Source organism: Cervus canadensis, chromosome 2 (assembly GCF_019320065.1).
Source record: "Cervus canadensis isolate Bull #8, Minnesota chromosome 2, ASM1932006v1, whole genome shotgun sequence".
Taxonomy (NCBI): domain Eukaryota; kingdom Metazoa; phylum Chordata; class Mammalia; order Artiodactyla; family Cervidae; genus Cervus; species Cervus canadensis.
Genome location: NC_057387.1, coordinates 111,789,430 through 111,815,136, shown reverse-complemented (window position 1 = coordinate 111,815,136; position 25,707 = coordinate 111,789,430). Strand labels below are relative to the sequence as shown.

At 49.9% G+C, this 25,707-nt stretch overlaps 1 protein-coding gene across 2 annotated transcripts in view; it reads right to left on the bottom strand.

Annotated features, from left to right (window-relative positions):
* Positions 1-7,534: 7,534 nt before the first annotated feature.
* The window catches only part of UBE2F (ubiquitin conjugating enzyme E2 F (putative)), a 44,069-nt gene continuing 25,896 nt past the window's right edge, over positions 7,535-25,707 (bottom strand). The window contains exons 3-8 of one of the 2 annotated variants that reach the window (XM_043462139.1): positions 21,883-21,950; positions 14,587-14,657; positions 12,582-12,639; positions 11,272-11,304; positions 10,210-10,272; positions 7,535-8,264 (exon numbers count right to left, since the gene is read on the bottom strand). In XM_043462139.1, the coding sequence (XP_043318074.1) occupies positions 8,214-8,264; positions 10,210-10,272; positions 11,272-11,304; positions 12,582-12,639; positions 14,587-14,657; positions 21,883-21,950 (344 nt within the window). In that variant the 3' untranslated portion in view covers positions 7,535-8,213. The remainder of the gene's footprint in view (positions 8,265-10,209; positions 10,273-11,271; positions 11,305-12,581; positions 12,640-14,586; positions 14,658-21,882; positions 21,951-25,707) is intronic. The other variant, XM_043462138.1, reaches the window with a different exon arrangement.

Sequence of the window (25,707 nt, the reverse complement as noted above, 5' to 3'; positions counted from 1 at the left end):
GAAAAATAAAGTCAGTTTTTGAAAAAATCAATGAATAGGCTGAATAGAACAGGCATAAAGAGTGAATTAATGCATTAAATGCCTAAGCAGAGGAATTCTCTCAGATTATTGGTCAAAAACACAGATGCAAAATATGAAAAGTGATTCTCAACCAGGAGTGGTTCTTTCCCCTCCAGGGGACATTTAACAATGTCTAAAACGTTGGCTGTCATCACTGTGGTCGGTGCTTCTGGGATCTGTTAATAGCTCGTAAGGCCATATATGCGTTAACCACCCTACAATGCACTGGCCAGTCCAACTGGGAGCCACATCTGGCCTAAGCGTCAACTTAGTGTAACCCTTATGTGGTTCTATATTCCCACTTGATATCATGTCTGAGGACTTTGTTCAAAGTTCCTTGCAGTGTTCATCTGCTGGCATGACTTTCAGCTTTTGTATGTATGAGAAACATCTTTATTTTGCCTTCAGCTTTGATACCTTCCCCAGATACAGAATTCTCACTTGAGATTTTTCTATCAATAAAGTTTTTTTTCTCCACTGTTTCCTTGCTCACATTCTTTCCAATGGGAAACCTGCAATCACCCTTTTCTACGTTCCTTTATGCATTATGTGTCTTTATTTCTTGACTGCTTTTAATATTTTCGCTCTGGTACTGATTTTAAACAATGTAGAATGTGATTTGATGTAGTTTTCCTCACGTTCTTGTGCTTTGAAGTTGTTGACCTGGTATCCGTTGGCTTGGAGTGTTTATAAACTTGGAAATCTTTTAGTAATTAAATCTTCAAATAATTTTCCCTCTCCCCTGCTCCTTTGGGAACTCCAATTACAAGTTTATTGGGCTGCATGAAGTTTGCCCACAGCTCACCCAAGTTCTGAGTGTTTTTTCCTTAGATGTACCGCCACCCACCAGTTTTCATTTTTTTATTGCTGTCTTCAAGTTCATAAATCTTTTCTTCAGCAATATGTAACCTGTTGTTAAACCCCTCCAGTATACTTTTCATCGTGTTTTTCTTCAGAAAACTGAATTTGTGTCTTATATTTTCCACATCTCTCCTTAACATGAGTAGTCTTTTCTTGATCATCTTGAGTTGTTTTAACTCTCTGATCTATTAATGCTATCATATTTGATAAGACTCTGTTTCTATAGACTGATTTTTTCCTCCCCTCTGACCATGGATGTTATTTACTTGCTTCTTGGATACCTTGAAGTTTTGTGTTGTATACTAGGCATTGTAAATTTTACCTTCTTGGGTGCTGGGTGTATAGTTTACTTAAAAATTTTATTGGGACCCTTATAGGTTTACATGCAGTTGTAAAAATGATGCGAAGTCCTTTACTCAGTTTTCCACAATGGTAACATCTCCCCAAACCAGAGTAATCCACTCGGCAAATCTTTGTCTTTTAGTGTATTAGACTATTTACATATAATTATTAAGTGGTAATAAATCTTAAATCTACCATTTTATTATTTATTTTCTATTTGTTTCATCTGGTTCTCAACTCTTTGCTTGTCTTCCTGTGGATAATTTGAACATTTTCCAGTATTACACCTTAATTTCTTCGTAATGTTTAAAAAGAGATAGATCCATATACCATAAAATTAACCCTTTTAAAGTGTATAGTATTCATCTAATCCCAGCACATTTTCATCACCCCCAACAAGAAACACTGTACTCATTTCCTCTTCCCCACAGCCCTAGCAACAACTAGCTACTTTCTATCTCTTTCTATCTCTAGATTTGCCTTGTCTGGGTATTTCATATAAATGGAATCATAAAGCATGTGGCCTTTTGTGTCTAGCTTCTTTCAGTTAGGATACTGTTTTCAAGGTTTCAACCCATGTTGTAGCATGGCATAAGTAATTCCTTTTTGTTGATGTTCACTGTTCCTTTCCCCGGGGATTCCACATTTCATTTTCCCATTCATCACTTGACGAGCATTTACCCTGTATCCAGTTTTTGACGATGATAAATAGTCTTTGTTGCGGTGCATGGGCTTTCTCTAGTTGCTACGCTCAGGCTCTAGAGCTGCAGGCTCAGTGGTTGCTGTACAGACTTTGTTGCCCCTTGGCATGTGGGATCTTAGTTCCCCAACCAGGGATCGAACCCGAGACCCCTGCATTGACAGGCACATTCTTCACCACTGGGCCACCAGGGAGGTCTCAGTGTGGTTCCTGTATATGTAGCCTGAAGAACTTCCAGAATGTTTTTAAAAGGAGCTGCCCCATTTGCCATTCTCATCTGCAGTGTATGAGGATTCCAATTTCTCAGCATCCCCAGCAACACCTGATGTCTGTTTTTTACATTTTATTTTAGCTGTCTTCCTGGGTGTGAAGTGGCCCTGCTTGTATTTCTCTAATGACTGAGATACTGTGCTTTATGGTAAAGAGTGTATTTTTGACCTTTGTCCCTGTTCCTGGCACCGAGGAGGTTAATCCATCTTAGCCAGTGCACGAGCCTCCTCTGCCCTGTTGCCCTCTCTACAGATGACCTTTGTCTCTTTATTGTCCTTTCCTGGAGAGTTCACCAAGTTTGTCTCCACATCACTGATCTGTTTTCCCAGCATCGATCCTGCCCTGCACCGTTGTGCGTTTATTATTACTTTTTTAAAATCTAGTTTTGGGCTGTGCTGGGTCTTCCTTGCTGCATGTGGGCTTTCTCTAGTTGCAGCGTGCAGACTTCTCACTGCAGCGGCTTCTCCTGTGGAGCAGTGGCTCTAGGCGTGCGAGCTTCAGCAGTTGTGGTGCATGGGCTCAGTCAGCAGCTGTGGTCTGTGGGCCCTGGAGCGCTGGCTCGGTATTTGTGGGGCAACGGTTGAGTGGCTCTGCTGAGTGTAGACTCTTCCCAGATTGGGGATTGAACCTGTGTCCCATGCACTGGTAAGTGGATTCTTAACCACTAGGTCACCTTAGAACTTTTTGATTTGGGGTCAAAGGTGCATTTTCCTAAGCATGTGGATCTTTTTGCTCCCTGGAAAAGTTTCTTTAAATCCTACACTTGGTTCCCAGCATCATGTTTATCCCAAGTCTGCTGGATATTATTCCTTCTTTCTCAGCAGGATTTTTCCAGAGGCCCATTTACTCAAGCAAAGCAAACTTGAGACGCTGCGCCTGTCACTGAGGGGTGGGGGGTCTGTCAGCCCGGGTGGGCTGGGCTGGCCGGCGTTTCCCGCCCCAGGCAGGGGCCTGTCCTGAGCAGGCTTGCCTCTGGCAGACTCATGCTCTCAAGCTCCCGCTGCACCTACTCGTAAGAACTGACTCAGTCACTGCTAGCGGCGAAGACGAGGACCTGTGCTCCAGGCACTGACCGATGCCCGGACAGGCAGAAATAGACACGCGGGCAGGTGCAGACCTCCCCCGGTGCTTCTGGAAGCCTAGGCGAGGTGAGGACACCGCAGGACTGTCCACTGGCCTGTGAGACCGGCCGCACAGGGGGCACCACCTGAACTGAATCCAGAAGGAAGCCCCAGGAGGGACGCTGAGGCTGGGGGTGGACGGGCCTCCCTACGGCAGGAAAGCTGGGGTCCTGGGCGCGGCGGCTGGCAGGGAAGACAGGCCCAGTGGCCGCGGGCTCAGGGTGCCAGGCCGGTGCCTCCTCTGGAGGTGCGGGAAGATGTGGCTCGGGAAAGCTGTAGGAAGCCCCGAGGGCTGCCCCGTGTCTGCTCCAGTCTCAGCAGGTGTGCGGCTGGCCCCCCACCCCGCTGCTGTTGTGCGGGGACTGCGGTCTGTCATACCTTGGTCACTGGTCCCGCCAGGCACGTGGCAGTGCCACTGCGCTCACCTGGGACACGGGCGTCATTTCTCACTCTAACTTGAGGACGAAGCCGTGTGGGAGCAGGAAGCAAGGCTCTTTCTCCCGAGTGCTGCACCCAGCTCATGGCACCCACCCTCATCCAGGTGAGGGGATGGGAGGACACAGATGAATAGGGCTATTGATGTTGGAGTAAATTCTATTTTTATTTTTTTATTTGGCTGCACTGGGTCCTAGCTGCAGAACGTGGGATCTCTGAACTTCATTGTGGCATGCAGGACCTTTAGTTGCAGCATGTGAGATCTAGTTCCCTGACCAGGATTGAACCCAGGCCCCTTGCACTGGGAGCGTGGAGTCGTCACCACTGGAGCACCAAGGAAGTCCCGGAATACGTTTCAGAAAGAGGTGTCAGATAATGAATGGTTAAGTAAAATGATCTTTCGCCATCAAGCACCATGAGTGGCCTGTGGGAGTGACTGCAGGGCCTCCCCAGGGTCGTGCAGGAGAGAGCATCCTGGGCCATGAGCTGTGGGGAGGCCAACCCTCCCCCGGGCCCCCGACCACCATCTGGCCCAGTGTGCAGAGCACAGGCTTGTCCGTAGTCTCTCCTCCAGCACTGGGAACTCTTGCAGCACCGATGATTTCTTATAACTGCCCATAAGTTTAAAAAAAGGCAACCAAAACACCAGTGAATTTACCGGAAGAACTCTGGCCCAGCGTGACTGGTGATCAAAGTCAAAGAGCCCTAAGATGGATTTTAAAAAAGAGATAATTCAGTTCTTTATACAGCTTGACACAAGGAAACAGATATTCTCAACAGTGCAAGGTCCCCAAATGCCTCCATATCTGGGTTTTTTGAAGAACATTTGCCCAACCACAATTCTTTTGGTAAGTCACTTTGGTAACCCGTGGAACCCCAGGGCATGAGCGAGAACTTCAGCAGGTGATGTGGATTCCTCTGAACTGGCCCCTCCAATCTGCTGGATTTGTTTGAGGCAGGGCTGTAGGAGCAGGGAAGGATAGGTGTGACCAGTTTCCCCATTTTCCAAGTTCTTCGGCAAAGGAAAAGGAAAACATTATTTTGCTATGTGTCAATAGCATTTTACTACACACACTTTATGAAGAAAATGAACTTGTAGCAAACCTGACTTTCCAAGATTAAACATTTTTAAGTGGATGGACGTGAAATGACCCTGGAACAGACTGTAGCCGCTGCGAAAGGATCTTGTTGAGTTTGAGTAAACTCCAGGAGTTGGTGATGGACAGGGAGGCCTGGCGTGCTGCGACTCATGGGGTCGCAAAGAGTCGGACACGACTGAGCGACTGAACTGAACTGAAACCTGCAGTTGGTGGTTAATGCCTTGTTGGACTTCTTATATGAAAAAAATTCTGCTTGATTTGATCATCAAATCAGCAAAAGGTCTGATGGCAACAGGAATTTTTTTCCCACAGCAGTTCTTTAAAGAAAGAAGGGTAGGGGTAACAGAGCAACCCAGGCTTGTCCCCTGAAGACTCATGACACATCATGGTGGTCACCACCACCTGTGAGTTTGGCCTCTGAGATGTTTTTGCTAAGCTTCAGAGCCCAGCAGGTCGGTTCAATCTGTTTCTGCTGCCTCTGCCACCAGATGTCCTGAGGGTGGACTTGGGACTCTGCTGAGACCAGCCTGGTTGTAGCCACACTGTGGGGAAGGCCTGCTACCTCATGGAGCTGTGAAGTCTTCCTGCGTGTCCCCAGGAATGGAACAAGGGCGGAGGAAAATACACATGGAACACTGAGACTGGCAAATATGAAGGGACGCCTTCCTTTCAAAGATGACATTCAAAGTGTTAGCTACTGCAAATAGTCTGAATAGCACAGTCTTCCCACAAATCTTGTACTGCAGACTTCTCCACCCAGGCACGTGCACCACCCAGCTTAGTCTGAGTGCCTGAGGTCAGACAGGCAGGCCTCTGAGGCTTTCAGGGCTTGGAGAGGAGGGTGGGTAAAGCAGGGCATCTCATGAAGTTACCCAAGACCCTGCTCCCTGAGGCTGGCATTGGGCAACAACACAGACACAGCAGCTGAAAAGCACATGCAGGACACGCGATGTCCCGGGCTGCAGGGAGAGACCCAGCCAGGAGGACAGTGCTCAGCACCTGAGTAACGCTGGCCCTGGCTCCTCCCAGAGGCAGCTGGCAGGCAGTCTGTCCAAGGGAAGGGAAGTGGGGGGAGGTGCGAGCTTCTCCTGACAGGGCTACCCTGGAGCCGTCTCCATGTAAAGTGTGCCCGAAAACCACGCAGCTGAAGCGTGCAGTTCTAAGTAGCAGCGGCATGGGGACACAGCACCACCCCAGCTGGCTCCAGGGCGGTCGGGGTGCCCAGAGGCCCAGCAGCCCCACCCCCTGGCAGAGCAGACATCACCAACTGTCCTGGGTTGGTGGGCACAGGAACTACGGCCAGAAATGTTACTGTGGCCTAAGGGTGTGAAAAAGACACCAAGAAACCAGAAGTCCCGGAGGTCAGTGTCCCACAGCCACCAAAAGCTGCCACAGGGCCCGCTGGGCAGGCACCCAGGATGGCACCATGGGCCACGGAGAGGGCCCAAGTGGGTGGGCTCTTTAACAAGATGGGGTGGGGGGCAAGGTGCCTCTGAGGGCGGACCACCGGACAGAAAGGGATGATCCAGAATGTGGGAGTGTCCCTTCTGAAGAACTGCTTGACCCCTGATGAGCAGACCTGTGTGTCAGAACCGACAGGGAGCCTTATCCCTTTCACACTGTCCAGCGAGTGGTCTTTGCCCCGCATCACTCATGTTTCATTTCTTCCACCTCCATCTGCATCACCAGGCGGGCTGCCTGGACAGCTAGGGGTGTGACCTAGGGAGTCGGGCAGGAGCTGGCAGGGAGCAGTGTGCCCCGGGGCGTGTGGACCGCCAGCTGCTGCTCTCCTGACCCACCTAGCAAAGGGTGGCTCTGTGGTCTGTGGGGGAGCTCCCGTGACACTGGGCTCCAGTTAGAAGTATGTGACTGGGGCGCCTCTCCCAGGACCCTTGTCTTGACAGGCCTGGTCAGAGATGCCACCCCCAACCCCCCACCCCTGCTCCGTGCACCAGACATGGCGGCCCAGTAGCTGGGTCAGCCTTCTGTCTAATGGGCAGGGTTCCTAATGACCAATGGGAAGTGTCGCCCCAATTCCTTCCTGGACAGACTGATCTCATAATCAGAGATAATGCTATAAACTAAGAGGAACTGACCAGACCGGGCAGATGGCAGACGGGGCATCCAGAGGCCTGAGGAAGCTGTCAGTTAAACCTGAGTGTGTCAGGCAGGCAGCAGAGGAAACCATTGGATTCCAATGTCTCACGCCGGAATAAAGCCACTCACCTCTCTTCCCTGTTCTTACTCCGAAGTGTGCTGCTTGTGACTCCTAGTCCACCAAGGAGACCCGCCCCCGAGACTCAGGGACCAGGGAGCAGGGGAATGCCAATACCTCAGAGGGCCACAGGGGCGGTGTCAGGGCCTCAGGCTGCTGCCTGAGGTCTCTCTCCCCGCCCCAGAACATAAGGCTCCCTTGCACACTGGCTCACAGGTGTGTGACCACGCAGGAGCACCAAGCCCTGGGGTGGGCTGGGCTGTAGCCTTGTCCTCCAGGCAGCATATGAGGATGGGCTCCCTGCTTTTCTTTTAAATCTTCCAGATCTAGCTGCAAGGGCGCCCGAAGTTCCTTTGCCCCATCTGGACCTGGAAACAAGCTGATTTTTTAAAACACAGATTCTTGGTGTATTTGGACACAATGAATACTGTGCCTTTCATATTTTCTTTGTATTTCTCAATAGTTGCTTGACCCAACATCTGTCTGCTCTATACAATGAAAATACAAACTAAATGAGAATAGAAAAAAATAATTAAAGCATTAAATTGTACAAATTACAAATCTGTTCCAAAATATACTTACATTAAATAAAATACGCATTTCAGTAAGAGATCTACAGTGAATGACTCTGCATTCTGGGAAGCTTCACGACACCTAGGCAGGGCCGACATTCGTGGGAGGAGCTAAGAGACTTCGCACCAATCACAGTTTGCAGCGGGTTTCTGACGGCCAATCTGCGGGCTACACTGAGCACGTCATGAGCATCACCTGCGCGGGACTGACGGGGGAGGGGAGAAGCAGCTCTAGCCTCGACGCTGAGTTCATTCTCATCAACAGCCTATACAGTACAGTTTCAAAAAAGTAAACATGTTAAGGTAAGCAGACAACTCTTTAGGACCCCAGACACATTTTCTGGCTGTATTTATGTGGAACTCTCCGGCTACAATGGGCGGTCGTGAAGAGGTTCTTCCTCAGGACAACACGGTCACAGGACTCGGATGAGCCGGCGGGACTGAGGGGAGCCGAGGACCGGAGAGAGGCTCCCTCTGGTTGCGGGTGGAGCCCATCTTCTCACGCACAGTCCGCGGCCCTGCAGTCCTCTCCCCGTATCATCTGGCGTAGCGCTTAATGTAGTCCTCCACTTTATTCCGGAAGTCCTCCTGCGGGGCAGGGATCAGGGCCGTGAGTCACTGGGGAGCGACTCTCTGGGGCCAAGTGGGGCTCCCCCAAGCCAAGGGCCCCTGTGAGCTCTGGGGAGTGTGTGGAGGGCCCGGCCTCATCCCCCGGCCCCCAAGTGGCAGGACGCACAGAGACCCGCGGGCAGAGTGCCACCTCCCTGCCACTCGAGGTGCTGGGGTGCCGGGGTGGGGATGCCAACACCCTCTGGGCAGAAAGGAACTGAAGACCCTTCGTTCTGCAGACAGGAGAGATGCCCAGTGCGATCAAGGTCCCCACGTAGGTCAGGTCAGGGCTCTGGACGGCAAACGGTCCCGGCTGCTGCTCTTGGGAAGGCCCTTTGTGTCCAGATCTGCCTTCCCAGGACCCTGCTACCTACGGCCCAGGCGTGGTGGGCCATCAGGGTGCCCACCCTGCCCGAGAGGAGAGGGGGGCTTGAACAGAGCCACCTCCTCGGGCAACAAACAAAAGCTACCTGGCGCCTGGCTGACCCCTCTGGTGTAAAAAGGCCGCATGCATGCAGGCCCCTCCCAGGCCAGCCTGGGCAGGAAAGGCACCTCCCATCTGAGCCAACACCCAGGTCCCAGGTCCTTTATCTCTAAGGTTAGAATTCCCTGGCCTTGCAAGTACTGGGTAGGGCCCTGGGGCTGTCTGAGCCATAAGAGGGACTTGGAGCTCGTCCACCTCAGAAGGCCTGCCCGCGTTTGGTGGGGCAGCGTGTGAGCTGAAGGTGGGCTCCCATACCCCCTCCTCCCCACACTGCTGCCCACAGGGGCACCCGCATCCAGGAACACACACAGCCCTGGGGCCTGATGTGCACCCTCTACTGGTGACCGGGAGGCCCCCACAGGGGCCACTAGGGGGCAGAACCACACTGAATTCACCCTGCAGGTGGGGGCGGGCTCTGTGCTGAGGAAGGGGAGAGCTGTGACTGCCACCAGGTGGCCCAGGGCTGCGCACGGAGACCATCACCAGCCCCCTGCCCACAGCCAACAGGGGCTGCACGGAAGCCCTGGCCGCCTTCAGCCAAACTCACAAGGTCACGTCCACAGCGCCGGAAGCCCACAGTACCACTGGCTCCTGGGGCCAAAGCTCTCGGGGTGGAGTGATGATCCCACAGGCAGCCCTGCCCTCAGTGTGACCCTGGGAGCACAGGTGCCCTGGCTGAGCCCGAGTCCCCTCTGGTCTCCACACCCCTCCAGAAGGTGAGCAGCTCCCTGCTCCTCCGTCTGAGGCTGCCTGAGAAGGCCAGGAACTCCGGGCTCAGGTCCCGAGCTCTGCCCTCTCCTGGCAGGTCTTCTCCCTTCTTGGGGGCCCTGCTTCCTTGCCCCGTGTGGAGCTGTGGGCAGACGAATGGGTCCTGGGGCAGGCAGGACAAAACCTGTGGTGTGGGGGCAGGGGGCCGCCTCCATCCTCCTATCGGCATTCCTACACTGTCATGAGTTGAAGCAAGGGTTGCCTGTTGTCAGTCACTCACACTGAACTCTGCTAGGAAATCACACCTTATATAGGAACACTCCTGTTTGACCTGGGGTCAAACACTTTCCTAAGACCACGCACGTTGATTATAACACATCAATTATTAATGCTTTAAGCTCCAAACCTGGGTTCCACCATTCTCAATTTCATCCTTATCTACTCAAGGGGCAGTAATTTTCTTTTTAGGCTTCCCAGGTGGCACCAGGTAAAGAATCTGCCTGCCAATGCAGGAGATTCAGGTTTGATCTCTGGGTCAGGAAGATCCCCGGGATAAGGAAATGGCAACCTATGCAGTTTTCTTGTCTGGAGAATCCCATGGACAGAGGAGCCTGGTGGGCTACAGTCTGTGGGGTCACAAAGAGCCAGATACAACTGAGTGCGCGTGCACACACACACACAAGTATATTTTCACCAAACACATCAACCTAGAATGTTCTGTGAATAGCTTACCTTGTCTCGCAAATGATGTTCCGCAGCTTCAATATTCAGTGGATCATCAAAATTCAACAGATCCTTAAAAAGAAAGAGTAAACAGTGGAAAGAACCTGTTTTTCTGCTGTTATAAGTCTTCATTTTATGAAACAGGCAACAGAAATTTAATTAGCAAATGTTACAGTGACCTAGAGAGTTGAGAAAATTGCTGAGAAATGAAGTTCTTTTGATGCAGAAGCATTGAATGTGAGACTTTTTTTTCAAAATGGTGATTCATGGTTGACTGAGAGGAGGCTGGAATGTGTGTACACATGACTTTCCAAAGTTTGGTGAGGAAATAGCAATCACATTAATTTCTAACGCTATTTCTTATAATTAGGGAATGACAAGCCAGTCTCAATATGAGCATTTACGAATAAAAATCCTATTTTTCCTTAGAAACTCATTTTCTCCTTGATTTTGTGATTAACAGCTGTGCCTTCTATGCTTTCATTCTGTTCTTGCCCGATTCCCCGTCATCTTTAACTCATCTCCACAAGCACTGCACTCACAACCCAGGAGGAATGATGTCTGGACCCAAACTGAACAGAGGCCTGGCGTGCTGCGGTCCATGGGGTTGCAAAGAGTTGGACATGACTGAGCGACTGAACTGAACTGATGATCAAAAAGTCAAAACTCAAAGGAACAGCTAATTGTGAAAAGCCTAAAGGTTGGAGACTACATGCTCCTTCATCCAAACTGGAGCACCTAGGAGAGAAGCAGAGCAGAGTGTGGGGCGGCCAGGCCCCCGGAGGAGCCTAACCCGATGGAGACCATGGGGAATGGAGCTGGCCTATGCTGCCCCGGAGGCAGTGGGGACCCTCTCCTCTCCCCGCCCTCTGCTCTCTCCCCACCTGTTCCCCCGACCTCCCCATGGATTACTCCAAAGCACCCTCAGTTTCTAACTCACTGTTCTTCTGACTCACAAAAGTGCCAAAGAAGGAGGGGTTCAGTGATTCCCTTGTGTTATCTTTAATGCAATCTTTAAAACCAGCAGTCAGAGGAATTAAAACAATTTGGAATTTTGTTCAACATACTTACAGTAAACAAAGAGTTTAATCCCCAAACAACATCCTGAAATGAGAAGAAAGAAGAAAACAAGTTTTGGGTGAGGGTGGCCTCCAAGAGATGAACCAGTAAGTCCCCCATTTTATGAAGGATAGTTTTCTGCAAAGTTATTTTAAAGGCAGGGCCTAGAGAGTTAATCAGCAAAGAACCGTGGGGAAACGGAGCCTGCGTGCAGGTCCAGTCCTCTCAGGCCCACCCTCGTCACCCAGGGACGGCAGCCAATGCAGCAGCTCCATGACCAGCCGCTGCCCGCTTCTTGTGACCTCAGCACAGACTGAGGCTTCTGAGTGGTTTCAGTCAGGACGGCTTTCATCATCCACACCTGACTGAGCCAAGCTGCCATGTGTGAAAATGTTACAGGAAACAGAGGGGCAAGGAGACAGCGCGGGCGCTACGCCAGGCAGCTGAGAGCCTCAGACGGGCCGACGTGCTGCCTGCGGCCCTTCAGGTTAAGAGGAGGGGGATGGTCACCACGAAAACAGCCTCGCTCAGAAGACCACATCTCTGCGCTGAAGCGAAGGGCACGCTGGGAACACCACTGTCCCCAGACCCAGTCTGAGGCAAGTGCTCCTCTGGGCAGGGCCAACCCCACGCCAGACAGGCAGGGGCTGTGACACCGTGGAGCCACTTCACTACTCAAAGAAGATGGCAGAAGTCAGGCAGCTGCTTGCCACTCACTGAACACTGGCCAAAAGCCAGGATGCTTCTGATAAGTCAGGGAAGAAAGGCAGGGGGCCCAGGGGCAGCAACATAGGAAAGCCTAGAGATGACGCATAGCCGGTGGCGCCACGTGGGCGCCCAAGACACACCCCCCGAAGCCCACTTGAGTCACACTGGCAAAACACCTGGGGTCGGTTCCTGAGTCCCTGTGGCTCCCCGATCACCCCCGCCCCAGAGAGGTGCCCCCTTCAGCACACCTGGCCACATCCGCCACCCCTCCTCTGTCCGAGGTGACTCAGCGTAGACATGGGACCCCAGCCTCCCCATCCTCTGTCCCTGCCCACTCCTGGCAAGCCTCCACTGTGTTAGGGGAGACCACTGTGCAAGCCTGGGGAACAGCAGGACGAGCAGGAACGGTAAACCACTGCAGCACCCGTGGCAAAGGGCAGCGGAACCAAGCAGACCCACCCTTGGCCAGCAGCCCCATGAGGGCCGGCAGGTGCTGAGGGGAGCGGGAGCGGGGTGGGTGGCCAGCAGTGCGGACGGGATAGTGTGCACACCACTGTCCTCCCGGGAGGCTGGCTCCCAGACGGGGAGGCCCCAGGGGGAGGCCCGCACTTCACCTTCAGTGTCCTTGTGGGGGCCCAGCCGGTGCCGTCGATCGAATGTTCTCTCAGTAAGCTGAAACAGATGGAAAAGCGGAGCGGTGAGTGAGCAGCAGCCAGCAGGCCCGTGAGCCGCAGGTGCGCAGCTGGGCCCAGCGGCACAGAGCGGCTCCTGTCCGCCGGGCCGGGCCCTTCTTTCCTCTGTGGTTTGCAGTCTCCTTATGGCTGGAGGACCAGGGAAAGGTATACAGATAGACGCACCCTCCCGTGGAACAGGAGCCTGTCCACACGTGCACGTGCACACACACACACGCATGCACGCTTTGCTGTCTGCCAGCCTGAGAAGTGGCGAGCAGCCTCCCCTTGCTTCCACGCGCTTGTCTCCCATCACCACGGAGACCAAGCAGCCCCAGACGCTTTCTGCCCACTGTGTGCCTCCTCCTGTGAATCCCCTATTTGGAGCCAATGCTCATTTTTCCAGTAGGGGGGGCTCATCTTTTTCGTATTGATTGAAAGGACTGTTTACATACAAGGGCTGCAATCCTGATACTTTTCTCTTTCAAACTGTGTGTTTTTAATTTTAACATGGCTAAATGTATCAACTATTTTCCTTCATGGTTTCTAGCTTTTGTAGCAGGCGACCATCTGTTAAATTCCTATTATATTTTGTTAATAATCTGATTTCTCAGAAGATGGCAGAAGTGACCAGAGAAATGCCCTCTCTGGACCCACCCTGACTGGAGGAAGGGAGACAAGACACTTAGGATCTGAAACTGAAGATCACAGATTTCTAAAGTTTCAACATTTAAAGGGCAGATACTTAAAAAGGGAAGATGCCTTTAAAAAAACAAAAAATACTAAAAAAAACTAAAACTAAAAACACTAAAAAACTAAAACACTAAAAAAAACTAAAACAACTAAAAACTAAAAAACTAAAAACACTAAACAAAAACTAAAACAACTAAAAAAAATACTCTCATAAAATGTATTTTTCACTATCAAAAGCCAAAGTGGATGTGAAAGTGGGTATCCTCGTGCCTGCAGGGAGGACGGTTACAGCTTGCACACGGCCTTTCACAGGTGCCGGCGTTCTCTGCGGGGAGAAGAGGGTGGGAGGACAAGACCCAGAGGCAGGGCCTGAGGAGGACGAGATCACGGAGCAAGGGAGCACACAGCAAGCTGGAGACACACCCCACATGGAGCAGCCGGGCTCCCCAGGTCACACGGCTGCCAGGGCTGGGCCAGGACTCGGCCAGGGAGCCAGCACCAGAGCCCTGCAAGCTGACCTCATTGCCCTGCCAGAGAACGTGTGGGGCACAAGACAGACACAGCCCACAGGCTAAACTGACTCGAAAACCACCTCCACCACCAACCTCTCTGGTTCTCTACGTTAGTGACCAGCAAGCTCTAGAAGCAGGAAATGGCTGGTTGCCAGCCATCTGCCCCTGGAAGGGCAGGGCCCAGGACACCACGGGCAAAAGCTCCAGGGACGTGCTCTTGCACACATCAAGACCATTTTGGTAAAGAGAGGATGCTGAGGGAACTGCCTGGTGGTCCAGTGGTTAGGACTCCGCACTGTCACTGCTAGGGCCTGGGACTGATCCTGGCCAGGGAACTAAGATCCCATAAGCCACGTGCAGGCAGCCAAAAAAAGTAGAAAAGAAAAACCACAAGAGAGGACATTTAAATATAAGTGGGGGTGGGGGATGTCTTCTGAAGCCTGCCATCCACATTATCCTCCTACCGTGAATCCCGTTAATTACAGTTTCCCCTTTTATCTAAAATCAGCCACATGGCGGGAGTGTGCCTCATTAAAATAAGAGGGGACGGGGTAAAGGTCCTCAGAGGGGGCGTCCTGGGTGGATTGCAGAGGGCAGGCTGGGATGGGGGAGCCGAGAGACCGCTCCAAAGCCTCCCTACTCCCAGCCCAGCCTCCGAGTGTCCTCTCGGGGGAGATGACCCCTGGGAAGCCGAGCCTCAGGCAGCGCTCAGAGCACAGGAGACAGGAGCGGACAGAACTCACCTGAGACATATCTCACCAGTCTCGGTGATGTTGGGGTGCCAGATCCTGGTCAAGCATTTCACTTTGGGAGGCTGCAACACAGAAGGAAGAGATCACAGGCGCTCCAGAGCCTTCCGTGTACCCCGTCCAGCGCTGTTTTACAGCGCACTCCCAGCTTGTCAGGCAGCAGCCCCGGCCCCTGCAGCAGTGTCTGCACACCGCAGGCAGCGCTGGTCTCGCTGGGGGGGCTGCTGCCCCTGCACAGGACCCCTCCAAACCCCGGGGCTGATGGCAGATGATGCTGGCTGCTGGGCTCCTGCCCCCTACCCCGCCCTGGGCCCTGGCTGTGGAGGAGCAGCCTCAGAGGCCTGGGGAAGCAGCTCTGCACCCCCAGAGCCCGCTGTGAACCAGGAGCCCCTAGACTCCTTCACACTACGTGGCTGAGCAGCTGAAGTGCTGCTCCCCATAGCAGCGCTGGTGCCCTTTGTGGATGTTTCTGAAGACACTACTGTCATTTACCTTGTCTAGATGCAAGTCCTAGTCCACTTAATACTTAAAAGAGGGAGAGAGAATGGAAAAGATCACATGGAAATAAGACACATCAACATCACTTAGGATGGAGCGTGTTTGGATAACGTTCTTTTAATCTTAATCTATTTTAAAACCGATCACACTCATCTTAGAAAAAAAGAAAAAAAAAAAAAGGAAAGATGTGTGTAGACAGAGATATAGCACTCTACCCAGAATAATTTCTATTAATATCTGATGCACATTTTGGAGCCTCTTTTCTAGGCCATACACACAGGTGTGTGTGATGCACAGTCATTTTTCTTTATAGAAGTAGGGAAACGTGCTGTACATTTTTTCACATTTATTCTTGTCATCATCTCAGATGCCTTTGGGCGTCCATGCATCCCATGGCACAAACACTAGCATTTAGCAAGCCAGTCCCCCTGTGCCTGGAAACTTAGGTTCTTCCCACTTCTACTACAAAACTGCTGTATCAATGCTATCTTCACTCACAGCGGAATGAAATACTTCACTGGGATGAAGACCAGGAACCGGGCAGGGGGTTCTGGCCAGAGCGCTGCTGCGGATTCAGTGCCAAGCGCTCTTGCCTCCAGGGAGATCACTGGCCCACACTTGCCTGCAGTGAGGGGCCCCTTCCCCAGGCCCAGTCCACTGCAAGGTCACCTTGGTTTGAGGAGCATGACAGTCGTCTCTCAGAATCTTACCAGACAGGTCATCTACAGATTTAAAATCTTTGTAATGAAAATTTTTATCTTTGAGACCAAATCTAGAGAATCTGTCACCATCCAAATATTCTGTACTCTTTCTAGTACTCTAATAGTTCCACCTTTTGAATCTGTATAAAACAAACATTTTTAAACACCTTTTTTCAGTACCCTCATTAAATTTTCTTCCTGATTTCAAAGCAACATGACATCAACAGATTCCCCTGAATGATTATTCCAACCAAGTAGAGGTGGGTATCTGAGGATTACAAAATTTAGGATCAGTGGGAGCTGAAATCAAACTGAATATTCTCTAACTTGCTTTTCTGCAGGTAAATATAGGACTGCATTTGACAGAACAAATACTAGCAGAGCCTGCACTCTCGGCAAGGCCTTCAGGCTCAAGAGGAAGGCTGGCACTGTGCATGTGGTAAGCCTACTGAACACAGTAGCCTGCAGGGTAGACTGCAGCGCCGCCTCAGCGTCTGGAAGGACTGAAGGCTCCCTCCCTCCTCTGAAGCCCTGACGCACTGTCACCCGCCTGGTCACTGCAGCTCCCAGGGTGGGGCCGCACCTGCCCTCTCCTCTTCATCCCCTCACACCTGCCACAGCTGGAGGCTGTCGATGGCCCTCTTGACATCGGTGCCCCAGGGAGAGAGCAGACTTCTGCACCACACTGGGGACCTGATTCTGACACACACTTTTCAAGCTGAACTATTCTCACAGACCCCCACCACCTCCAAAGCCAGACAAACAAGACGCACCCAGCTCCAGCTGCTACCTCAGGGGCTGGCATCACTAGCCATCCTGTCACACAGCTCAGGGTGTGTACATGACAAAGGCCATACTGCAAATCAGTGGGGACAGGGGCACCTCAGGGGTTATCTATTCAGAAAAGCACAGTCAGATGCTCACTGAGAGCTTTACATAACACAAACAACACAGAACGCTAAGAGTACTAGGAAAAAACACAGATGAGTCATCTTGGGGTCTGAAGGCCTGTTACAAGCATTCCACAACATGAAAAATTCAAAGAAAAAGTAGATTTGGCTACACCTTAAAACAAAAAGCCATAAGCTTTTACTGAACAACAAAAAGACAAATGAAAACAGGAAAACGTTTATAACAGCTAACTAAGAAAAAAGTTTCATATAATTTCTATATAGGAATGCTTATAATAAGAAAAACAAACACTACAACAGAAAAAAAAAGGGGGGGGGGCCAAGCACATAGTAATAGCCCATAAAAGACATAAACAGTTAATAAGTAGGAAAAAAAAATTTAGCATCCTATTTAAGAAATGAAAATTCAAATGACATTTACTTATTATTTATTTCCTTCCAAAAGAGCAAAAAGAAAAAAATAATTAGAACATCCCATGTTGGTCAAGGTTTAGGAAAAACAATTTTCACACACTGACAGTGGAGATGCCAAATGGAAACTCTCTGGAAGGTAACTGAATCGTATTGATTAAAAAGCCTTAAAATCAGCATCAATGACTCAATACCTGTAACTGCACTTCTAAGAGTTTATCCAAAGGCAGCCAGCAGCAGGCATGCACGTGCTGCTGTCCAGGACCTGCATCACAGCACTGCTTATTCCAGGGGTCAGCAAACTACAACCCGCGGACCAAATAAGGCCGAGCTTGATTTCAAGTGGTCTATGATCTAAGTATAGCCTTTATATTTTTAAAGGGTGTTTTTGTTTTCGTTTTAAAAAAAGACTATATGACAGAGACAATATATAGTCCACAACGCCTAAAATATTTACTGTTTGGCCCTTCTCTAAAGTTTGGCTCACATTATCAAATATTGGTCACCCAGTGATCAACCATAAAGGATTAGTTTAAAACCATGATACATCACACAATTAAGTGCTCCTACTAAGGGTGATATAATTATACACTACTTGACAAGAGAACGTACGTTATTATGATACAATGATATACTGTATCATGCTGCTGCTGCTGTGACTCCACGACCCCATGGACTGTAGCCCACCAGGGTCCTCTGTCCATGGGATTTCCCAGGCAACAATACTGGAGTGGGTTGCCATTACCTTCTCCAGGGGATCTTCACTATCCAAGGATCAAACGTGCGTCTCCTGCATTGGCAAGTGGATGCTTTAAGGCTGGGCCACCAGGGAAGCCCATGTTGTACTCTACTGTAACGTTAAAAACCCCAAGTCACCAAGTTATGTGCAGCATGATGGCACTTGTATGTATAGTTAGATATCGTGCATAACATCCATCAGAAAGTTAGTGGTTATCATCTCTGATGACGGAGAGAGACAACAGATGACTAATATTCTATTTTTGCGTAGTGATTTTTTTCTGTTTTCCATGGAGTATAATAAATTACCCTAAAAAGAAGACGGCCAGTGGGCATTCAGGTGTTACTGGTGGTACCTCCTGTCCTCCTTCTGGAAATGTGGCAGAACACTTGTGATCATGTTGCCTGATGCGGTTTTACCATATAACCTCACTTCCAGGAAGAGAGAAAAGCCACATTCCTGTCTCCTGCTTCAGCACACGGCTTCCTACCACAGCTCAGGTGACATGCTGGGGGAGCCGTGTGAGGCCTGAGCGTGTGAGACCACAGCCAAGCTGGTATCTGCTCCCAGTCCTGCTCTGCGCGTCCCCACATTCTGGGACGTCACCATCGCCACATCACCACCCTGGCTTGTCACCGTTTCTGTGTCCAGAGGCTGAGCTTCTTCAAGGCCGCCTGACTTCTCACCTCCAGCCCACAAGGCCTGACACAGAACCCAGAGCACTTAAGGAGCTCGTTAAACGTCACTCCATCCTTTCAGCCAACTTCTAGGGTTGAGAGAGACTGCGAAGCAGCTACAGACTGTGACATAAAGTTCAGGGATCAAAGGAGAAAGAACCAAAGGAAATATCTGCATTTTAGCTGCTGGGGCAGAGGGCTGTGGGCGGGGGTGGGGTGGTGGTGAGGGGATACCAAATATGTGTTTTCTTTCTTTTTTAAAAAGTTTATTCTAAAATAATGATTTATTGATGCTTAACTGATTAAAAAAGCTTCATTCACAATCTTAAAAACTGACCGTGACTGCAGGAACCATAAGCGTAAGGGGTTTAAAAAAAAAACAAGTCCTTAAGAAGTACAGAAATCCTATAAACTGTGATATAAAAGCAAATGAGTTCTGAGAAAGCTCCACAAAGTCCTTTCAGGCTGACTTGCTGAAAACCGGCTGTCTCCTCACTCCAGTGAAACATGAATTCCTGAAAGTCTGCTCTCAGAATCACTATTCCACATGCCTGGAACCTCTATATTTTCAAATGCTGGTTTATTTTCCACACCACAAATTTCTGGGGGGCAGAGAACATACCAACCACTGGAGAAATATGAGCCACACACCTGGTGTGGCCACCCCCACCCAGCAGTGGAAATACAGTGAGATCAAGGGACCCCCAGACTCCTCCTTCGGGGAGCAGACAGTCCAGTGAAGAGAGACAGTGAGGAGAACTACATAAAGATGAACTACTAACAAGGGGAACACCACCACCTCTGTATCTACGAAGCACGACACCTCACGTCTTCGGGAACAGAGCTGCCCTCTTCGCCCTGCCGTGAGCTCACGGCTCTGGCTGGCCTCTGCCTGCAAAGAAGCAGACAGAACATGCAGAGGCCCTCCCGGCAGCAGGGTGGGGTCTGGATACACCCGGATGGCCTGGCCTCTCAGTGCTTCCTGGCTGGAGAACATGGGTTTTGTTCCCGAAGAAAGAGGACTAGCCCATCACTTAGAAATTTTCCAAAGGAGGCAGAAATTAAAATAGAAAAATGTGAGATCTTTATAAGCCACCAGTAACTAGAGGGAATGTGTCTTTGAGGCTCAATGATTTTCTATTCGCTACTTATTTCATTTCTGACTTCATTCTTAAAGAAGTCACAGGGACAGGGGAGTATGACAAACACTTCTCACTACGAAGCAGCCACCAGGTGTGCTGGGAAGGGCACACGTTAGGAAGGCGGGCAGCTCTTGACAAGAATCGGCTTTGGTGATGGACACCGAGACTGGCAAGGCCAACTAGGTTAAGTTCTCACCTTTCCTTTCTGAGCCCTAACTTCCTGGTGGGTAAACACAGGAATACTGACGTCACCCAAACGACTGGAGTGTGACCGAAGCAAAATTAGTGGAAGCCCAAAACACACCTCTGTTCCTCCCTTCCTGTTCTGACACTCTGCTCTATCCTTACACTGGGAAGAAGACACTCTGCCACCAAATGATGCCCGACGCACGCCAACAGCAGTTCTCAGCTTCCTTGAGGCTTGTTTGGAAAGTTCACCAGCTTACGCTAAACCCTATGATCTATCCTCCTCCCCTGAAATTCCCTGCTTTTCTGAAGGCTGTATCGCAAACCTGCGACTTTTAACTCTCTTTAGAGAGAGGGCGTATGTCCAGGAAGCTAGAGCCTAGAGTTTTAAGTACTGCGTGTCTGGTTGTTTCCAGAAACCATCAAAATAGCCCCACGTTCTAAACATGTGCCTATAAAGCAAGTTCTCACACTGTTCTTGCCTGAAGGGGTGCAGGTTCCCCTGTCAGTGATCAGGGCAACAGGAAAAGTCTCAGCGGGCAGCTGGATGGATGGGTTGACAAAGACCTGGAACGCATATCTTCCTATCTTTGTTTAACATTTAAATCTCCTTTTTCTTTTTCTTAGATTGCCAACTCTTCCACATCCTCCAAAAGGGCTTTGAACATAGTAGCCCAGTAGAAATCAATTTCCATACAGAAAAGTTTGGCTTTAAATAGACAAGTGTTAGAGCCACTGAACTAGACAGCTGGGGTTGGGGGTCTCGGGGGTCAGGGGTTGGGGGTGGAGAGGAAGCACGGGAGGAGGGGGACAACCCCACTTATCAGAGAGGAGGGAGCTGTCCCTGAGGGGAGCAAGGGCCTGAGCGGTGCCAATTCCCTCAGCCTCGGGTTCACAGGAGACTGAATTTTACCACCAGATTTTTCTTTCCTGCTCAACAGGCCTAGAGAATGTGAAGAAACATGGGGGGAAATAGACATATAAATATGCAAAAGTAGAGCTGGCCACGTGCCAACCCGGAGGCTCAGAGCCTGGGCGGGCATACCACGCCCCCTCCTCGCCCCTGCTCAGGGGGTGTGGAGCTGTTTGGAGCCCTCACGGATTTCTCACTGCTGCAGTGAAAACGCCCCCCAAACCCCGATCTGGGTTTTCTCACCTCTCCACTATTTCTTGACCCCAAGTCTTCCTTCAAGTCGACCTGGCCAACCCGCCCGGTACACAGGCCGAGGTTCCCATCTCCACAGCTGTCGGCACGGCGGGAGACGGGCCTCGGCACCCAGAGCCCCTGCCCCAGTCGTGCTCGAGCCAACCCAGTTCTAGCTCTCTGCAGACCCTTAACTGGCCCTGGCCACTTTCTCTCTTCCTTCTCTGAATTCTCCAGTTTCCTATCGTTGACCGATTATCATTGTCTGCTACTTACCACTTTATGATTAATTTCCTACCCTTTCTCTCACTTTCCTACTTGGTCAGCACATTCCTAAAAGCAGACAGAATGTGACTGCACTGGGCAGTTACTACTGGAGGGTCCTTGAAGGATCTGACATGTTTACAGGGGTGTAAACAAACACTCACAGTTTAAAACCATGGGTTGTTATCCTTTTCCAAAATTCTAAAACACACGTTTTATACAAATTTTGGTGTTACACCATAAACAAACGTAGTTTTACATAAAATGCTTTTTCCTCCAGTGTCAGAATTTAACAAGATTTGCATGAAATATACAGGCAGATCCCTGTAAACGTGTGGCCTCAGGACAGTAATTCCAGCCTCAGTAGAGCTGCACCTTGGCACAGACTGCCCGGCACACAGTACTTGCTAATGTGCACTGAGAAATGAACCTCTCTACTAAAACTCAAAATACTGCTGGTGAGGGGCATTAACCGCACAAGTACCAGCCATTTCATGCTCAGTTCCAGGACTGGGTGGGCAGCATGTGGACATGATGCTGGGGAAGGGACCGCCAGCCCCTGTGATAGCCAACCGCCACGCAAAGGGGGAACAATGACTCAAGTGCAGGCTACTCACCACCATGTTGTATGCGTCAGGAACTTCAGTTTCAAACTGAAATTTTCCACCCTGGTAGTAACCCTCATCTATCAAAAAACACAAAACAAAACAAAAAAATCCTTTAAATTAAAAAAAGAAAAGAAAAGGAAACAAAAGGCAAGCACTGTGTTAGGATATGGCAAATACAGAGAATTAAGAGTTTAAAAAGAGGACTGCCAGGCTCCTTTGTTACTGCACCAAGCTCACCCCTGAGCTGATGGTACTGGCGGGCCCTCTCTCCTCCTGGCGGGCAGCGCCCTTGGGGAAGGGGAGGCTTCTTCTGGGAGCCTGGTTCCCCTCCTCCTCCGTCCCTGGAGCAGCCCAGCCCTAACCTGGCCCATCCCAGCCCGAACCGCAGTGCCCAGGGCCTCCCCTCAAGCCTCCGGCACTCCTCATGACAGGCTGCTGCCCTGCCTTAGCTCTTGGTCGTTTGTCTGTCTGCTGCCGGCCTCCCCATGAGAAGTCAGTTCCAAGGGGCAGGCGGGCAGATGGCCGTGTCCCCTCTCACCTCCCCTTTCACGACCTTTCTCCCGCTCAGAAGAAAAGGCACGCTGCCCAACCAGCCTCTCCCTGGGGCGCGCAGCCCACAGCGGGGCACCCTGAATCCAGCCCAGTGCGGGCTGGGGCTTCTCTCCATCCCACACCCGCTTCTGCTCGGGGCACAGCGCGGCACTGCAGACAAGATGTCATGGTTCATGCTGGAGTGTCTGGAATTCAGACACACTCTGGAGCCTGATGGCAGGGATGGTTAAATTTCATTTAGTCACTTCAATCTTAAGACTGCTGTAAAAGAAAGCATCACCCCTGTGAGGAGCAGGCAAAGAGGCCTCCAAGGAGCACAGAGAGGCACCTTCCTCCACATGGTGATCAGCTCCATACCTCACCTCTCCACTAGGAACTGAACTTGGAAGTGGGATGGCTGTCAGATGCACACCTTAAAGGTTTTAAAAAGTTAAGGCCTCACCCAAGAGAGTGGTTTGACAGAACTGGTTCTGTCTATTGATGCAGATATTTCTGATAAACTGAATGAGCTTAATCTGCAGCCACGAGCTTTTGTAAGGCCCACATGTTTAATATTGTAAGGGTAAGATAATATTGTAAGGGTATGATAATATTATAAGGGTATGATAAATTAATATCACAATTTTCTTAGTGCTTCCTAGTATTTCATGTACAATGAGAGGCTGTCAAGTGAAGGACAGGTATGATGAACGGTCAGCTAGCTGGTGTCAGGAAACTGGTTTTGGGGCAACCTCAGAAAATGTGACACAAAGGGACTCCAATGATCAGGTTTGAAAGCCATTTCCAACCAGCTGGTTTTTAACTCTTTGCCATCAACACAATAGAAGGAACCTAACCTAGTCGTCAGCTGAAAGATGATGACGTATCAAACACCGTATATGATTTTTGGCCCCCGACTCTGAAGTCCAGCGACAACAAACATCTTCCATGCCTGCCTACTTATTCACAAGAACAGTTTTCAGGGGCTACACTTAGAAAGACAAGGAAGGAAGAAAACTGATACTGAATGAACGCTTCTTTCTAATATTACGTGATACTGTTCACAAACACCCAAACTGAATCAGAGGAAAATGCTACCAGTAACCTCATCATTCTCAGATACATTTCAGATAAACTGCTATTTGGTTTAATAACCATCAAAGCTTGCAACATATTGTTTGAAGTCATTATTTATCCTACAACATTTGAGGAGTGCCTACTATGTGTCAGGTACTGTTCTAGACAAGGGCTGACACACCAGTAAGAGACCTTCCTGCCCTCATGAAGCTTATATTCAGCTTATATTCAGAGCTTATATTCAGAGGAAGGGAGACAAAGTAAATAAGTAAATCATACAATGGAAAGTGAAAAAGAGCTAAGGGGCTAGGAGGTGGGAGGAACTGCAGTTTTAACAGGGTCTGAGAGTGAAGGCTTAAAGGAGGAAGGTGTCCAGGCGAAGGACACCCCAGGAAGGAAAGCAAGGTGAGACCTCTGAGAGGGCTTGATGCATTCCAGGGACTGGGCAGAGGCCAGAAGGCAAGGCAGGAAGGAGGAGCTGAAGCTGGAGAGGCAGCAGGCCCGCCTGCCTGCAGGCCACTGTTAAGCACACCGGCTTTCATTCAGAGCAGGGGGGCTTGGGCAGAGGAGGGGCAGAATCACAGCAACAGTCCAGGTGAGAGACTGTGCTGGTTAAGACCAGGTGAGGGCTGCTGAAGCAGAGGTCCCGAGAGTGATACCACCAGAATCTGCGGACAGAGGAGGGTGGGCGGGGAAGGGAAGAGCCAAAGTGCCGGATCTCTGAGTGTGATGGAGAAGGGCAGAGCTGCCACCGCAGAGACAGCAGCCTGTGGTGGGCAGAGCTGTAAGAGTTAACATCGGATGTCAGATCCATCTGAGACTTCATGTCCACATCCAAGTGGAGACATTGATGGGAGTGCTGGGGAGAAGTCAGGGTTGCAGGAGCATGGCTGGGAGCTGTGCATGGAAGCCTCCAGATTTCATGAGCTGGTGAGGTCCTCAGGGACCCAACTATGGTGGACCAAGGACAGGACGAAGCCCTGAGGGGCCCCATGCTTAGAGGGGTCAGAAGGCAGGACAAGATGGGCAGTGGTGGCAATGGAGGAAAACCAGGATATAGGAGCTGGTACAGACAACTGCAACAGTCAGTCACAAGATCAGGCTCAACACCCAAGGGTCTCACATTATAGAACGTCTTAAACAACTGAATTTAATAGTTACAAAAGAGAATGACAGGCTGAAAAAATTCTTATAGGCAGAAAAATGTTTACTTCAGGATAAAATTCTGTGTGTGTGCTTAGTCACTCAGTCGTGTCGGACTCTCTGCGACCCCATCGACTGCAGCCCGCCAGCCTCCTCTGTCCATGGGACTCTCCAGGCCAGAATACTGGAGTGGGTTGCCATGCCCTCCTCCAGGGGATCTTCCCAACTCAGGGACTGAACCCAGGTCCCCCACACTGCAGGCAGATTCTTTACCATCTGAGCTACCAGGGAAGCCCCAACTTCTGTGAGACAAGAGAAATAAAAACATGAGCACAAGGAGAAAAAGTAGCAATGAACATCTCCCAATGGTTAAAGTAGAGCTTGTTCATGTATTTTTTTAAATGCATGATGGTAGGTATATCCATGGTATTTACACTCCACTGGAAATATTTTAAAGAGTAACACAAGACTTCCCCCCTCTTTAAATGTCAATATTTACAGCACACTGGAATCACATGCTATGCAAATTTTAAACTCAAAGGAAAAATACAATCCCTGCCAAGATGAGCCTGTAGATAGGAGGTCGGCAATCTCTCTGTGAAGGGCCAGGCGCTGCAAACTTTGGGTAGAAATAGAGAAGATCCACAGTGAAGCACACAGAGAAAAGTAAACAGAACTGTGGCCCACAGTTCATGCGTAGAGGGTATATATAGCCAAGGTATTACCATTCATTTACATAATTGAAGTTCCATAAAGGGCTTATGGATAAAATATTTTTAAAATGTTGGTCAGTTATTTCTAAACTTGATGAAAACTGTAACTCACGGATCCAAAAATATCAATAAACCCCAAGTGAGATAAACAGGAAAAAAAATCACATCAAAGCACATCATAATAAAACTGCTAAAAAATTGACAAAGAGACAATGCACATCACAGAAAGTGAAACAAAGAATCACCACTAATTCTTACAAGAGGAAAAAGAGCAAGTCAGAAGGCAGAGGAATGATATCCTTAAAATGCTGATATTGTCAACTTAAGAATTTAGCATTCAGCAAAGCTGGCAGAATTCATCATCAGCAAA